The 15,705-nt window shown below is 36.1% G+C and overlaps 2 protein-coding genes and 1 long non-coding RNA gene across 3 annotated transcripts; 1 reads left to right on the top strand and 2 right to left on the bottom strand.

The window, feature by feature from the left end:
• Positions 1-11,689: 11,689 nt before the first annotated feature.
• On the top strand, positions 11,690-12,646 carry LOC131310812 (uncharacterized). Its single transcript, XR_009195308.1, has 2 exons — positions 11,690-12,049; positions 12,198-12,646. It is a non-coding gene; the product is annotated as an uncharacterized LOC131310812 (long non-coding RNA).
• A 434-nt stretch (positions 12,647-13,080) lies between these two features.
• Positions 13,081-13,980, bottom strand: LOC131309439 (protein FAR-RED IMPAIRED RESPONSE 1-like). Its single transcript, XM_058336075.1, has 2 exons — positions 13,282-13,980; positions 13,081-13,155 (listed from the first exon to the last, which is right to left on the bottom strand). The coding sequence occupies exons 1-2, from the start codon at positions 13,978-13,980 to the stop codon at positions 13,081-13,083; spliced, it is 774 nt and encodes a 257-aa protein (XP_058192058.1).
• Positions 13,981-14,069: 89 nt separating this feature from the next.
• LOC131309438 (protein FAR1-RELATED SEQUENCE 5-like) lies at positions 14,070-15,410 on the bottom strand. Its single transcript, XM_058336074.1, has one exon. The coding sequence runs from the start codon at positions 15,408-15,410 to the stop codon at positions 14,070-14,072; it is 1,341 nt and encodes a 446-aa protein (XP_058192057.1).
• Between the last annotated feature and the right edge of the window lie 295 nt (positions 15,411-15,705).

Raw genomic sequence — 15,705 nt, 5'->3', positions numbered from 1 at the left:
GATGATAGCCCAAGCGATAATCAAATTGAGATTGAATGTACTGATAACTGCTGCAAAAAAATAAATGTACTTACCAAAGAATTACCAGAAGAAGAATTATTAATTGATCTAATCAGTAGAATAGAAGATTCCGAGTTAAAACAACAATATGTTAAAAACTCAAACAACTCCTAGTACAACAAGGTAAAAGACCCCAATATAATAAACCAATAGTAAGTCTTAATAATACTATAGAACGATTTAGTAAAATTCATAAAGAAGTTACTTTACAAGATTTACAGTAAGAGATAGATCTTATTAAAAAAGAAATCACAAATATCAAAAACCAACTTCCACAACCAAGTAAAAAATTTGTTAAATTTAAAATAGACAGCTCATCTTCAGAGGAATCCTTAGAAGATAATAAAACCAATAATCAAGAACAATATTCTGGTCAAGAACAAAATATTGATCACCCAAATTGTGATCCAGAAAGTAACAGATTAAATATAATAAATCGAATAAATATATAAAAATGGTATGCTAGTGTTAAATTGATAATAGGAAATTACAAAATTGAAGTTACTACTCTTATCGATACAGGAACAGATCTAAATTGTATCCAAGAAAGAATAATACTAAGTCAATATCATAAAACAACTGAACGGTTGAGTTCTGCAAAATGGTAGTAAAATGCAAATTAGATATAAATTACCTGAAGTTCTTGTTTGTCAAAATAGAGTTTGTTTTAAAACTTTATTTGTTTTAGTCCAAAACTTAACTGACAAAGTAATCTTAGGAATAGCCTTTATTTACTTGTTTTATCCGTTCACAGCCACTAGTAATAAAATTACCACTACATCATTTGGTCAACAAATAAATTTTGAATTTTTATCCACACTAGAATAATATGAATTAACTCAATTAAAAAATTGTTCTATTTATCCTACTAATTACTAATGATTTATTTGATTGTTTTAAAGATGTCTCAAAATCAACAGAAAGTCATCCCATTTAGGAAAATCATCCTGCCAGTGATTCCTGCTGGAGTAAATACAAAATTTAGAAAGCTAAATTACTTAGACAGCATTGATGAAACCCAATATTGTCTCTTAGATAACCTCTGGAACGCGCGTGGGGATAATCGCAGATTTCTAGACAGCCTAAATAGTTTGAGTATTTATTTTAATCAGCAAAATAAGAATAAGCAGACTGGTGGAGTTATTTTTCCTAGATCTTTGGGTTGAGTTTCCTTAAACCCATCCCTAGCCTGCACCAGCAATAGTTCATATATTAACTTCCCTTCTTGTGAGCATTGCGAAACAATAACTCATAATTTCATAGATTTAAATTATAGGTATCACCATCAGATGAATGAGAATAACCAGTTCAGAGCAGAAATTTATATATTACAGCACCAGTCAAAAAGAAAGAAGACCTCTTTTACCTCACTAGTAAAAGTAGAGAAAAGACAGTCATCCTTACTAAATTATGATGAAAGTATGAGTGTGCTTGAAACCTTTCAAAAGAAGGTCTCCAAAACCCTAGTTTTACCAAAATCCTTATCCATCATTCCTGATTCACTACCATCAGAAATAGTAAACCATATTCAACATCTCGCTAGACAGGACGGTCACCATTTTCAAGAATTTCTATTTGAAACTCTTACTAAAATAGCCAGTCAACTACCTCTAGGATTATCCGTCACTTGGGAAACCCAATACTATAAAGACCAAGACAGAGTTAATTGTCCTAAAACTAATCCATTATGCCAAGAAATACCATTAGAAAGAATGAATTGCCCGTGTCAGTTAATCTTTAGCGTTCCCAAAGCCTGTATTGATATGAAGTATTTTCAAGACCTTGTTCTTTTATATAAAGGGAAGATTATCCAAGTCAGTCCAATGACCCTACTAAATTATGGGTTCTTTAGACAAATGATTTTCACTTCTCCAGAACAAATTGACCGAGTTACCAGAAAATTGGATGTATGTGTCAACAATCTTTTTGCAAAATATGAAGCACTAAGATGCCAGGTCTTGATCAGAAGTAAAATGCCAGAATGGACAAATACAGGGAATCTCGGCAAATTGGTCATTCAGTAGAGTCCATCCACCAATTGAACTTATTCAAAATGAATGTCCCTGGCCGTGTTCCAAGACGTTTAGAGCACAGATCAAGCATCACAGAGCTGAGTCAATTGCAAGTAATCTTGGGGATAATGATTATTTCCTTGAGAGTATTTACAAATTAATTTGTGAAGATTCCATCCAAAAAATCAGATCCACCGAGCATATTCAAAAAGTTCCATTCATTCTTTATACCAAATTTCAAAATTAGTCACAGAATACCAAAGTCACCAACTTGAAGACCGGGAAGACCAGGAGTCTGACTAAGAGATCACCAGTGAAGATAATGGGCAAAGTTATTAGGATAATTTGACGTGTGAGGAATTACAGAACATCGACAATATGATGGACGGGTAATATCCTAGTCAAAAGCTAGTCATGATGGCAAAAGCACTATTTGTGGCACTACTGAAAGTAACCAACTTTTGGTCATTTCAGCACCGAAAGTGGAGACAGTTAGCATCTTCCTACGACAGCAAGAATCTGCTTTTAAGTCATTTCTCCACCGAAAGGGAAAAGTCACCTACTTTAGTCACATGGCTGAATCATCCCGCAATCGTAAATCTCAAATCCTTACTCTATAAAAGGAATTGAGAAGGATGTAGTAAACAAGTCAAGTTGGGAAGTTTAGTTTAGAGAGAGAAGTCAGTATTCTCAGAAGCTTTGCTTCTTTTGTAATCACCCTAGTCAAGAGCTGAGTTTGTTAATACTCCAGCTTTTCTACCCACTAAACCACTTGTAAATTTTCAGTCATGTATCTTTCCTAATTCAGCAATTGAAATCAGACAGATTCAATAAGTGATTTCTTACTTAACTTATTATATGCTTAAATATAGATTATTTATTAAGAATATGTTATACGTATATATATTGTTTCATTAGTTTATAATATACTATATTTTATAGATTATAATATACTATATCAGTACGTTATAGTTTAAGTATATAATATACTATACTTTACAGTTTAAGTATATGATATACTTTATAGATTATAATATACTAAATGGTAATCAGTATGTTTCCCATTTTAATTTTATAATGAAATCAATTTGAATAATTGCATGTTCTTTCCGTAGTGTTTTGCTTTTGCTTTTCCTTTTCTTTCCAATTCTAGCGTAGTGCTAGTATTCATCAGTGTTTCCTCTTTCCCCTTAAAGTAAACCAATTCACATAGCATAACAATGCACTGGTTCACATACCGATTGTGTCTTTCACCGATTCACACATTCAATTAGTCATACTCTGATTCTCTTGTTCTTCCATACTGTGTCTATGCTTCCGCCCTCTCATGGTATCATCTATATATATATATATATATATATATATATATATATATATATACATACATATGCACAACATCAAGTCAGGACCTCTTACAGTCAGGTCCGTCAGCACCTTCCCTTTTCCAATCAAATTTTGATGATCCGAACAGTTCAATGTTATCAGAACATGATTTTAAGGGTAACCGCGAGAAATTATAACAAAAAATGACCGGGAAGAGCTTCTACCCAACAGTTTTTTATTAAACAATTCAATAAAAAATTGCTCAACTCAAGCCCTTTCCGATCATATTTTTTGCCAATTTCTCGCGGGTACCCTTAAAATCACGTTCTAAACACATTGAACGGCTTGAATCATTGAAATTCGATTGGAAAAGAGGAGATGCTATGTAGTTAGGATCAAGTTAGGACCTCTTACAGTCAGGACTGTCAGCACCTCCTCTTTCCCGATCGAATTTCAATGATTCAAGCCGTTCAATGTGTTCAGAACATGATTTTAATGGTACCAAGGAGAAATTGGCAAAAAAATGACCGGGAAGGGCTTCAATCCAACAGTTTTTAATGAACAATTCAATAAAAAATTGCTCAACTCAAGCCCTTCCCGGTCATTTTTTTTGTCAATTTCTCGTTGGTATCTTTAAAATCACATTTTGATCACATTTAGCGGTTCGAATTATCGAAATTCGATCGAAAAATGGGAGGTGCTGAAGGACCTAACCGTAAGAGATCCTGACTTGATAGTTAAATTATCAACAACAAAAAAAAAAAAAACGACCAGGAAGTGCTTCAATCCAACAGTTTTTTATTAAACTGTTCAATAAAAAACTACCCAACTCAAGCCCTTCTCGGTCATTTTTTTGGCCAATTTATCGCGGGTATCCTTAAATCACGTTCTGAAGACATTGAACGGCTCGGATAATCAAAATTCGACCAGGAAAGAGGAGGTGCTGACGGTCTTGACTTGATCCTAACTGGCAGTCAGGGATCCTTGATTTTCTCACGGTCCGGACCTAATTGTTCCCGATTGAATTTCAATGATCTGAACTGTTAAATGTCTTTAAAATGTATTTTAAAAGACACGCGCAAGAAATCGAAAAAATATATGAACGGGAAGGGTTTGATCCAAACAGTTTTTCATAAAATGCGTTTTTATGAAAACTACTCAGATCAAGCCCTTTCCGGTCATATTTTTTATCGATTTCTCGCGAGTACCTTTAAAAACACGTTTTAAACACATTTAACGGTTTGAATCATCGAAATTTGATTGGAAAAATGGACTTTTGCATGAGGTCCGAACAATAAGAAAAATCAGGAATTCCTAACTTGAAGTAGGGTTTGAGAGAGAGAGAGAGAGAGAGAGAGAATAACGTTGCTGCTGTTGTTTCATGTTTTGGGTATAAAGTGAAGTAGGGTTTGAGGTTTCAACGGTATAGATCTCATTTAGGTATCAGTGGTGGAGATTAGAAATGGGTATTTTTGTCATTGAAGTTGTTTTATTAGGCAAGTGGACTAGAGGGGTCACAAACTTAAGAGCTGGACTAAAGGGGTTAGACCAATTTTTAAAAGTATATATATTGTATCAATTTAGTCCTCGTATCGTAAATTATCAATCAATATTATAGTTACCATCGATCAATCGAATGACCAAATAAAGTGAAGTTTGTAACGAGAAGTTATGTGGGGCTTCTGTAGTGCCACTTGACACCACTTGGACATATTATAATTGATTTGGATAGTAAGCGGGTCTGAAGTATAAACATCTTTATATGACCTCATTTTCTTTGCCCACTCATCGTCCATCTCTCCTGAATGTGTAGCCACAGGCCAACCACCACTACCATGGCCTCCCTTCATCTCCCTTTTGAGCTACCATCTTAATTTGCGAGTCCACTGCCACAAAACCTGCCCATTCCTCTTTTCTAATCCTGACTCGACATGCTCAAATCTCTTCTTTCTTTTCTCCTTTTCACTTCTCCTTCATACCTTAGTTGCTTCAACACCTCTATATGTGTGTGTACGCATGAAACATTGCTGACAACCCTTCTCTGTCTTTGCCCAAGTTAAATTATCCCGATTTTCACTGAAGTCAAGTATCCTAGATTATTACAAGACAATATTTCTCTAATTTATACCATCCTAGGATTCGCAACACATAAGACAGTAGACATCAACTCAAGCCACCACCCATTGGCCATAGGCTCGCCGATTGCCTTAAACAAACTTAATTGTTACATCTGTGTGAATTATTAGAAAGGATAATTCAAGGGTGATCCGACACATCTAAACTGTATGTCTAGTGGAGACTCTGATTTATTTTCTATAAAACATTCAGCGTTCATAGCTGCAAAACCTATTTTTCCTTGAACTACGTCCCACTTGATTCTCCTCGTCCCTAAGATAAGCATGCAGCTTGTGGGGTGAAATTACAATTAGTGAAAGTTCAAGGGGTCCCCAAGAGGTTCTTTCTTTCACGTAATTTCGCCCGCCCACGATTTTTCAAGGGGGCGACTATTCACAACTCATTATTTTCTCCATTAGCCCGTTAAAATTTTACAACTAATTACAAACATAACCCCCCAATGCAAAATGACCTAATTGCCATCATTTTCTTCCTCGTTTCCCCTTATTGCTTGACAGTTTAGCCGATAAAAAAAAAATTCAAGTTCACAAAAAATTTCTAGTCGACTCCTCCCTGTTCAAATTCTCTCGGCTCCTCTCTCACTCTTTATCATCTCTTAAACTTTTCAATTTTTCCCTTGTTCATTTCAATCTCAATGGAGAAGCAAGGATTATATATTGTATCAACGGAGGGTTCCTCTTCTTCCATTGAAAAAGAACAAAATGACCCCACTTCTAGGTTTTGATATGAATATGAAAATTGAATAAAATTCATCATCATCTTCTCTCTTCTCCTCTCTTTCAAGTTTTTTCAACATCTCAATCTCAGTCGACTTCCTCCTTCGTCCATCTAGATTTTTTCGACCAAGATTTTAGGATTTTCAAGTTTGAAAAAGTGTATTTTTTTTGACATTTAACTACCGAATATTACTAATATTTTCGACAATCATGTTCCGAAATTTAAGTCACAAAACTTATTTTTTGTGAAATATAAATTCAGTAATTAGTTACCGTAATACCTACGTAATTTCGGTAATTACCTACTGTATAACGTTAACTTTTTCGACATTCAGGTTTCGAATTCAAACGTAAGTCAAAATAATTTTGGGAAATAAAATTTCGATAAGCAAATAACGAAATATATACTAAAATTCAGTTTTTAAATGTCGTTTAATGATAATAATTTTGACATTTACAGATCGAACGTTTTCATCGTCGGTACAAATATTTGATTGTTCAATTTTGAATAGGTTATGTGGGCTTCGTTTTCAATCTCACATGCTCACAAACAAAAATGGTTTCATAGCCATCTTAAACCTATTAGGAGAAAAAATTGAAAATGTTGTGGTGGTGGTTCAGTTGTGGCGATTATGGAGGTCGTGGTTTGGCAATGGTGAAACGTGGTGCACGGTGAAGATACAGAAGAGGGAGGGAGAGAACGATGAGAGAGAAGAGGTCAATGGTGGTGGTTATGGAGGTCAATGGTAGTTGCGATGGAGGTCTGTGGTGGCGGTGATGGAGGTCTGTGGTGGTGGTGGTGGCAATAGAAACCAGGAGAGATGGGATGGAGGGAGGGGTATACTAGGAAGTTTAGGTGAATTTTGTGGGTTATTTGGAGTAAATGTTACTCTCTCCGTCCCATTTTTATTGTCCATTTTCATTTTTCGTGCTGTTCTTTCAACGCTTATATCTTCTAATATGAATCTCCAAATATATGCAATATGGATCTTGTTTGATAGTTCTCGATTAGATCTATAATACAAAGTTTGAAAATTATGAAAAACATTGTAGATTGGGAGATATAATGTCACGCCCTCTATTTTTAACATAAATAAATAATCCATTTCAATAAATGATCCTCACATAGTACAAATAATACCCAAAAGAGAGAATTCCAAATAATCATTTACAAACTAGGTTTCTAAGTTTAAAGATTTACAACATTGACACTACGGCCCAAACTCCATAGTTAGTTAAAGACAGTAAATTTAGAGATTACATAATATCTGGAAAAAAAAAAACTTCAAATGAATTTACAATCTAATCCTTTCAAAAGATCATAGAATCACTTCTCGGGATGGCTTTCAAAAGATATGAAGTCAAGCATGCACACCATGCACTCCGCGTCAAAATCCTTGAGATGCACCTGAAAATGATAGGTTGAGCTACACTAGCCCAGTAGAGAATTCTATACCCAAGCTATATGTAAATGCGGTGAAACATGCCACAAGAATGAATGATTTCCAATGGACGATCGAAGATACAAAAGATACAATGAACCAACAAACAACGGCTAAGGAATTCAATACGTCTTATGGATATCCCTTGCCATTCGTACAACAACTAGGAGCATCTTTAAGCACAAATCAATCTAATCAACCCAATACTGTTTTCTCAAATCATTTTAAGATTTCTCGAATGACTGCCACCTTTATTTTCCTCATTTCTTACCTTTTACCATCAAGCTTCTTCTATAAAAGGAAAACGTTTCCTTTTTGTTGCCAACTTAACTTTGAGAAAACTCTCGACCTTCACGGGTCAAGCTCCGTTGATTCGCTTGAATATCGGAATCCGTTGATTTGTGCCCAAATACCGGAACCGTTGATTCGCTTAGGAATACCGGAGGATTTTTCATAGAAATCCTTTTTCCAAAACTAAATTCCTTTCTTTCAAAACTTTGATAAAAATCGATCATTTATTCCTTTGTTTGATAGTTACCATCTCAAGCAACAAACACAACACGAACTTCTATGACCAATCATAACTTCCTTCATCATGCGAGACATTCAACCGTATTACCACCCCTTGCGTTACAGTGAATTCTTTCCACCTGGGTTTCCGCATTACCACACCTTGCGTTGTGGGCCCTCTAGAGTCTCCGCATTACCACACCTTGCGTTGCAGGACCCTCAATTCAAATTCACAACTCACATAAATATATAAGCATTAACAATCCGAATACAATAAGACAACACTTCCCAAGGCCACATTTTTTCATTCGTCGTCATTCAATGCATTTTAAACTCACAAACATGTCCTTTTGTACATCATTAAACGCATTTGGTTACGTTATCTCTCAAAGTCTATCACGACGCCCTACGTCATGTACCAATCCCACAACGACTCCCGACACACCGCCTGTTAGGTTCTAAACGAGAATCTATGGAATGAATACCAAATGAACCTAGGATGATCCATCTAAACGAAGTACGAAGATACGAGTTACCTTATTCTCTTCCAGACCATTAGGCAAAACCCCATCGACCAACTATGAACCCTATGACATATTTTACGGCCAAAGATACTCAATAATGCCTCCATTGTACGTTTCTCTACTCACCAATCATCACGTCATGTTATAACACTTAACAAGTCTATATCGATCATTAAGACATACCACAACATCTACTTCAATCAACCAAAAGCGTAAAATAATGAACAAATATCCTAACCATTTAATTCTACACTTTTCTAAGCTATGACGACGGCCTAAAGTGATCGATTGGTCATTGAATCTTTCGAGGTACGAATAATCAAGTTTGGAAGTCATTTGAAGCTATTCAAAAGGTGTTTGAAGTGTCCGGAGTTCAAACGGGCACGAGAAGGAACAAATGAATCAAATCTGTCCGGAACAAAAGAGGGGTATTGATACCCCTGACCGAGGTATCAATACCTGGCCAGCGTCTGGTCCAGAGAAGAGTGGGGTATTGATACCCCTTTTGAGGGTATCAATACCACAGACTTTTTCTGCAGATTTTCAGCTTTTCAACAACGAAATTTCAACAACAAACAACAAACCAAACACGATCAAGGCACATAATCAACCCATAAACACATAGAGAGAGTAAGAAATCCTTACCTCATGGGTTTTGAGCAAAACCCGAACCTTTGACTAAGTCAACCGAGCTCCCATGTGGTTCGATCGTGATTTTTCTTGGATATTCGGAAAGCCCATGCTTCGTATAGCAACTTTAATTCTCGGGCCTTGTCCGGAATCACCCCCTAGGTAGATAAAATCGAAGAGAGAAGAAAGGAGGGAGTTTTTCGGAGGAGAGGAGGAGAGAGAGTGCCGAGAGAGTGAGAGGAAAAAAAGTGGAGAAATAATTCTCCTAGGGAGAATTATAGAAGTGGGGAGCAATCCCCCGCTTCTCGCACCACACACTCACGCGTGCACCTCTTACATAATCGCCCTTATATCCTTCCACGAACATGTCACACCGAATATCCGCACTGTCTATCTCGACGGGCTATATATTAACAAACCAAAAAAAAAAAATATAGCCTAAAAAAAAATAATACGGGTCTCTACATATAAGCGTTGAAAGAACGGCACGAAAAATGAAAATGGACAATAAAAATGGGATGGAGGGAGTATATTAATATATGGGTGGCGGGTTAAGTGAAGAAAATGGGTGAAGAGAGAAAATAGAGGACTGCGAATAACCACCATCTTTCTGAAACTACGCGATAATAGTATAAATTTTGGGAAAATTTTAAAAAAACCTTTGAACTTTCAGTAACTTTACAAAAAATATCTGGATTTTAACTAATGACAAAAAGACACCTGAACTTACCATTCCATTAACAATAAAGTCTCCGCCATCCAATTTCGTCAATTTGTAATGAATGGAGCTAACGGAATGGGGTAACCTTCCTATTTTTTTAACTTTATACTTTCAAGAATTACTTTTAAATCTTTCTTTTTTGTAGTAGTAAATAAATAGGCAATAAAGTTCTTTTTTCTAACTATTTATCAAAAATTACTTTAATCCTATTTTTTACAATACAAAAATAACTTTAACCACACACCCCCTCCTCCCCATCTTTTACTTTCAAATTTTAGCCCTCTCTCTCTCTCTCTCTCCCCTTTTTTTTTAGAAATTCGATCCCATACCACCAATCAACCCTACAACCAGTCGCTAAAGCCCTAACCCAATTTCAGAATTTTGAAATTATTTTTAACCGCCAGAGAGTTTTAGGTTTTAGGGGGGAGAGAGAGAGAGAGAGAGAGAGAGAGAGAGAGAGAGAGAGAGAGAGAGAGAGAGAGAGAGAGAGAGAGAGAGAGAGAGAGAGAGAGAGAGAGAGACACATATAATTTTAATGTAAAAAATGGGGGTTAAAGTTTTTAAAAAAAATAGTAAAAAATGTGATTAAAGCAGTTTTTGATAAATTCTAAGAAAAAAAGAACTTTATTGCATATTTATTTACTAAAAAAAGGAGTTAAAATTAATTTTTGAAAATAAAAAGTTGAAAAAAGAAAGGTTAAAAGTAATTTCAAAATTTTGAAATTGGGGCTGGAACTTTGACGGTTGGTCGTGGTGTGGTCAAGTGTTTGATAAAAAAAAGGGAGAGACAAAGAGGGGGAGAAAAGGTAAAATTTGAAAGTAAAAAAAAAAGGGTTAAAGTAATTTTTAATAAATAATAAAAACAAATTATTGCATAGTTAATTATTACTTAAAAAAGAGTTAAAAATAATTTTTTGAAGTAACAAGTTAAAAAAGAGGAAGGTTTAATGCCTTCCGTTGGCTCCATCTGTTATAAATTGACGGAATTGGATGGCGGAGACTTTATTGTTAGTGGAATAGTAAATTCAGGTATCTTTTTATCATTAGTTAAAATCCATGTGTTTTTTTGTAAAGTTTTTGAAAGTTTAGGGGCTTTTTTAAAAATTTTCATAAATTTTGATTCGGAATATGGCGTGTTTTCCGAGCGTGGGTTACGAGGAAAAAAGGACGCTGCTATTCGCAGCCCTTTATTTTTTTCCATAGCCCACTACATTTCGGTAAATGGTTGTTGAAAATCATAAATAACATTTTAGTAAATAGCTGTTGAAAGCAAGATTATATTTCGGTAACTACATGTCGAAAATTTGTTCAACTTTCGGTAAACAACTGCTGAACACACATTTTCGGTAAATAGCTATTGAAAAAAATATTATATTTCGGTAATTGAATGCTGAAAATATATCTTAATTTCGGTAACTAACTGTCGAGTTTAATTGAAAATTTTTAACGGGTTATGGGAGAAAATAAAGGAGTGCGAATAGTGGCGCCCGAAAAAAAAGGGGTGTGTGTAGAGAATTTCTCCTAGTGAACAGTAATTTCCCCAAAAGATTTTGCCCTAATTTTGGAGAGGGAGGGAGAGAGAGAGAGAGAACAATTGGGCAATGGAGACGGATCCGGATCCTCTCCACAACTTTTTCTCCCCACATCTAACCCATCTTTTCACCACAGCATGACAGCACATTAATGAATACAACCAACGGCCAAGATTAGATTTCAGCTCCAGCGTTAACAAAACTACGTCGTTTCTTTTACTTCCCCTAACGCAGCTAACGTCTTCTCCTTTCTCTCCGTTTGTTCTCTTTAACCGTTCAACGCCATCAAATTCGGAAGAAAAAATAACCCACCATCGTTGATTCTGTATCCCCAAACATGGAGAAGAAACACAACCCCTGCTCCCAATCCGTCCGGTGATTTTGGTTCGATAAGTCCGGCGACTCCGGTGCAATCATTCCGGCAACTCCGGTGCAATCATGCGGTGACTCTCCATTTGATTTTGTTTTGGTTTGTGTTTGTTCTAGAAAATTAGGGTTTTGTTTGTACTGTGATTTGATTTGATTGTGTTTTTTAATGCTTTCCATCTGGATTTGGATTTTTTTGATTCTTCACATAGTTACACTTTGCAGGTCCATTCTGGATCATGATTTTGATCTTCATCCCAATTATTGGTTCCTAAAAAGTACGGGAAAATTCCCAAAATTTAGATATGGGGGTTTGAGTGCTGCAATTTATACTGAGATTTTTGACGCCTTTCTTTAAGCTTTAACATACCAAGTGAAGAAAATGCTTTCAGGGGTCTACACATCACCAAGATCATGAGCTGCTATTCAAAAACAAGGAGAGGGATTTGAAAGCATTCCTTGGCATTTTCAAAGTAAAGGACTGATCAAGCATTGTGTCGGTTGATACTCAATTAGCCTGAATAAGAGATATTTGTGTAGTGCTTTTGTTTTGTATAGTGTAGTGTTTTTTTTTTCTTTTTTTTTTTTTTTTTTGTCTTTGATAAGCTTCAAGGCTATTCCCTTGGCTTGACTGTTTCTTGGAAGGATTTCATAAATGAAAGAATGACTTTTCAGATGTGGTATGTGGCTTTGATGATATCCTTCTTTTGCATGTGTCTTGAAACTGATTGCCAGTCATGGAGTTCATAACTCTACCTTTCAATAATGCATTTGAATCATTGAGTTCAATAATTCAACAATAGCTAATTCATTAGTAGCTAATAGAATTCTCCACCAAGAGTACATCAAGAGTAGGTAGCAGAACTGAAGCTTTGCCAAAAAAAAGGGAAAACAAAGCACCTACAGTTTGACTGCAATGCATTTTGTCTAGGTACATATACACCAAAAGATCAGTAGCTAATAGATATATCATCAAGGGTTCATAAATACAAAGCCCCCCACATAACAAAGAGTAGGTAGCAGAACTGCTTCTATGCAAAACAAAAAAGGGGTCCCAAAAAAGGCTAGCAAATTACAGCTGCTTGCAAAATACTACCAACACTTTCACCTACTGAGATGGTGCAAAACATGCCACAGCAGAAGCATTCCATGTTGCAGGCATCGAATTGGGTAGTTGAGGACACTGTGATAGTAAATATTGGAGCATATGTGGAGGTACTTGTACTCCATGCACACGGCATTATTTCAATAACATGGAATGCTAAAAAAATTACCAAATACAATAAATAAGAGTTAATTAATGTGTTACCTGAGATGAATGTCTTTTTTGTCTCGTCACGGCCAATGCCTTCTCCACGCTACTTCTAATCCGTCGCCTTCTACGGTCATAAACAATCCTCTTCTTTAGTCCTTTGGGTTTGATAGCATTTTCATTATCCGCACAACCTTGCTTTTCCTTGCTCTCACCCATGCCAACTGTTTCGCAACTAGTGTGGAATTGTAGCATGCCTTCAACAGTTTGAAGCAACTTTGTGCCTTGCTCAATAGACACCTCATACGTATCTTTCAATTCAGAGGCCCTAGATGCAATCTTGTTAAAGAGGGAGCATAATGACTTATATCGGGTATTCTTTTCCAGCTTTGGGTCAGCCTCAATATCATGTCCTCGATAATCTTGTACTACTTCAGCTCTAGCTACTCTTGTCCACCTTTTTAGGATATATTGACTTGGGATTTCCATAATGTTCATTGCATCTTTAAGGACTTTAATAGCATGGCTGCACAGGACACCTCTCATTTCAAACAATCTACAAGAATATGACAGATTACCATCTCTATCTCTTTTCACTTGACGTAGTCTATCAGCTACAATTAGGTACAAGATACAATCAGCTTCTTGAAGATGATCAAGGCGATCTATAATGCATAATTCAAGGGCATCAACATATTCCTCTTGAAACTCTTCAAATATGGTCTTCGTGTAGACTTTTCCTGCCTCAATCAACATCTTCACTGACACTTTTATCTTAGGCAACTTGTATGATAAAGCGTACTCGGCTTCCCTTTCCTATATATTGTTTCTCATCAAGCAACCTCTCAAAGTGTGAAAAATTGGACCAAGTTATGATCGGATCTCAAATAGTCTTTCAAATCTGAATTGAAACTCTCACTAAGTTGAGTGCTCTTCATCCCTGCTGACCATGCCCATCTCACATATGGCCTAGCCCATTTCTCTCTGAAGTCGAAAATGCGTTGGAGCCAAGAATTACTACGAAGATTATACTCATCTAACATAGCATTCCAAGCAATAACAAACTCCTCCTCCTCTTCATACTCGTCTAGAAATTTTCCCAATACTTCTCTAACTCCACCAGGACCCCGGAAGATGGAATTCATATGTTTCAATGCATTTTGCATCATATGCCATGTACATAGCCTGTGGTATACATTAGGCATCACAAATGATACAGCCTTAGCCATTGCAGCATCCTGATCTGTGAAAATGGTTTGTGGATGCTTGTTTGACATTGCTTCTAAAAAAGTTTCAAACAACCATATAAATGAATCAGCAGTTTCATCATACATCAATGCAGCCCCAAACACAATGACCTCTCTATGGTTATTAAACCCGATAAACACTGCAAAGGGTCTACTCTCTCTGTTAAGCTTGAAGGTCGTGTCAAACGTCACAACATCTCCAAAGTGAGCGTAGTCTATTATCATTTTCGGATCTGCCCAAAAAATATTAGTAATTTGCTCCTCAGAATCAAACTGCACAGCATGAAAAAAAGAAGGATTTTGCAATGCTTGATCTTGAAAATACTTTAATATACTCCCCGCTTCTCCAAATGCCAACATGTTTTGCCTTCTTGTTCGTAGATAATTTTTTTGATCTACCTTCAAATAACCAAGACATTCCCTTCCACCGGCCTCTTTACCAATTAACTCATAGGACGACCTAAGAGGTATCCCAGAGTCGTGAGACAAGTCAATTTGAATAGATTGAGCAGCGGATATCTTTCGTCGTGATGGAAGCATATGGGCCAAATCACTTGGAATCAAGGGATGATTGTGGGTATCCACAAAATCTGTAACTCTATACTTGCCAATTTGTCTGATCAATTTAATACCCATCAAAGCATCACAATCAGTCCTCGTTTCTGCTCTAGGATTTTTCGTCTGGTAATCTCGTTTATCATGTTTTCTATGGCCCTCTTTAGAACAAACGAATGTCCTAGATGTAATTTCACCACTTTTACTTTTGGCAGCATTATTTTTTCTTATACTGAATCCCATGCTTCCTCCATAGAAATTGTAAAAGTCATAAGCAGATAATTCAGAGTCAAATTCCATACCTATAACAGGTTTTGATTGAATATCATCCACTCCAGGAACACCCATCTCTGCAGAAACATCTACCATCTCTAAATTTTCCATCTCTGATCAATTGAACAAAAAATTAATCAATCAAAATGCGTAAGATGGAAAAATAACATTCAATCTTGTTAGTCATCAGTATCACTACATAAACAGAGAGGTATAATCAAATAATTAGTAGTTCAAGGTGATTAAAAATACTTACAGTACTTGCCAAAAAGAACTAAAAAAAATACTTACAGTCCAGAGAGAGAGAGAGAGATTGGGGGGGGGGGGGGGGGCGGTTTAAAGATTGAAGTGGCGGGACAGAGAGAAGGGATGAAAATCATTCAAAATGGCGGGTAAATGGGATGGG

The sequence above is a fragment of the Rhododendron vialii genome, chromosome 12a (assembly GCF_030253575.1).
Source record: "Rhododendron vialii isolate Sample 1 chromosome 12a, ASM3025357v1".
Taxonomy (NCBI): domain Eukaryota; kingdom Viridiplantae; phylum Streptophyta; class Magnoliopsida; order Ericales; family Ericaceae; genus Rhododendron; species Rhododendron vialii.
This window is presented reverse-complemented; position numbering and strand designations above follow the sequence as displayed.

Bases quoted from the DNA above. Each gene is read 5' to 3' on its own strand.
- LOC131309438 (XM_058336074.1), bottom strand. From the start codon at position 15,410: ATGGAAAATTTAGAGATGGTAGATGTTTCTGCAGAGATGGGTGTTCCT.
- LOC131309439 (XM_058336075.1), bottom strand. From the start codon at position 13,980: ATGTTGATTGAGGCAGGAAAAGTCTACACGAAGACCATATTTGAAGAG. The intron at 13,156-13,281 runs GTAACACATTAA...TTACTATCACAG, and splicing joins AAAAAAGACATTCATCTCAG to TGTCCTCAACTACCCAATTC.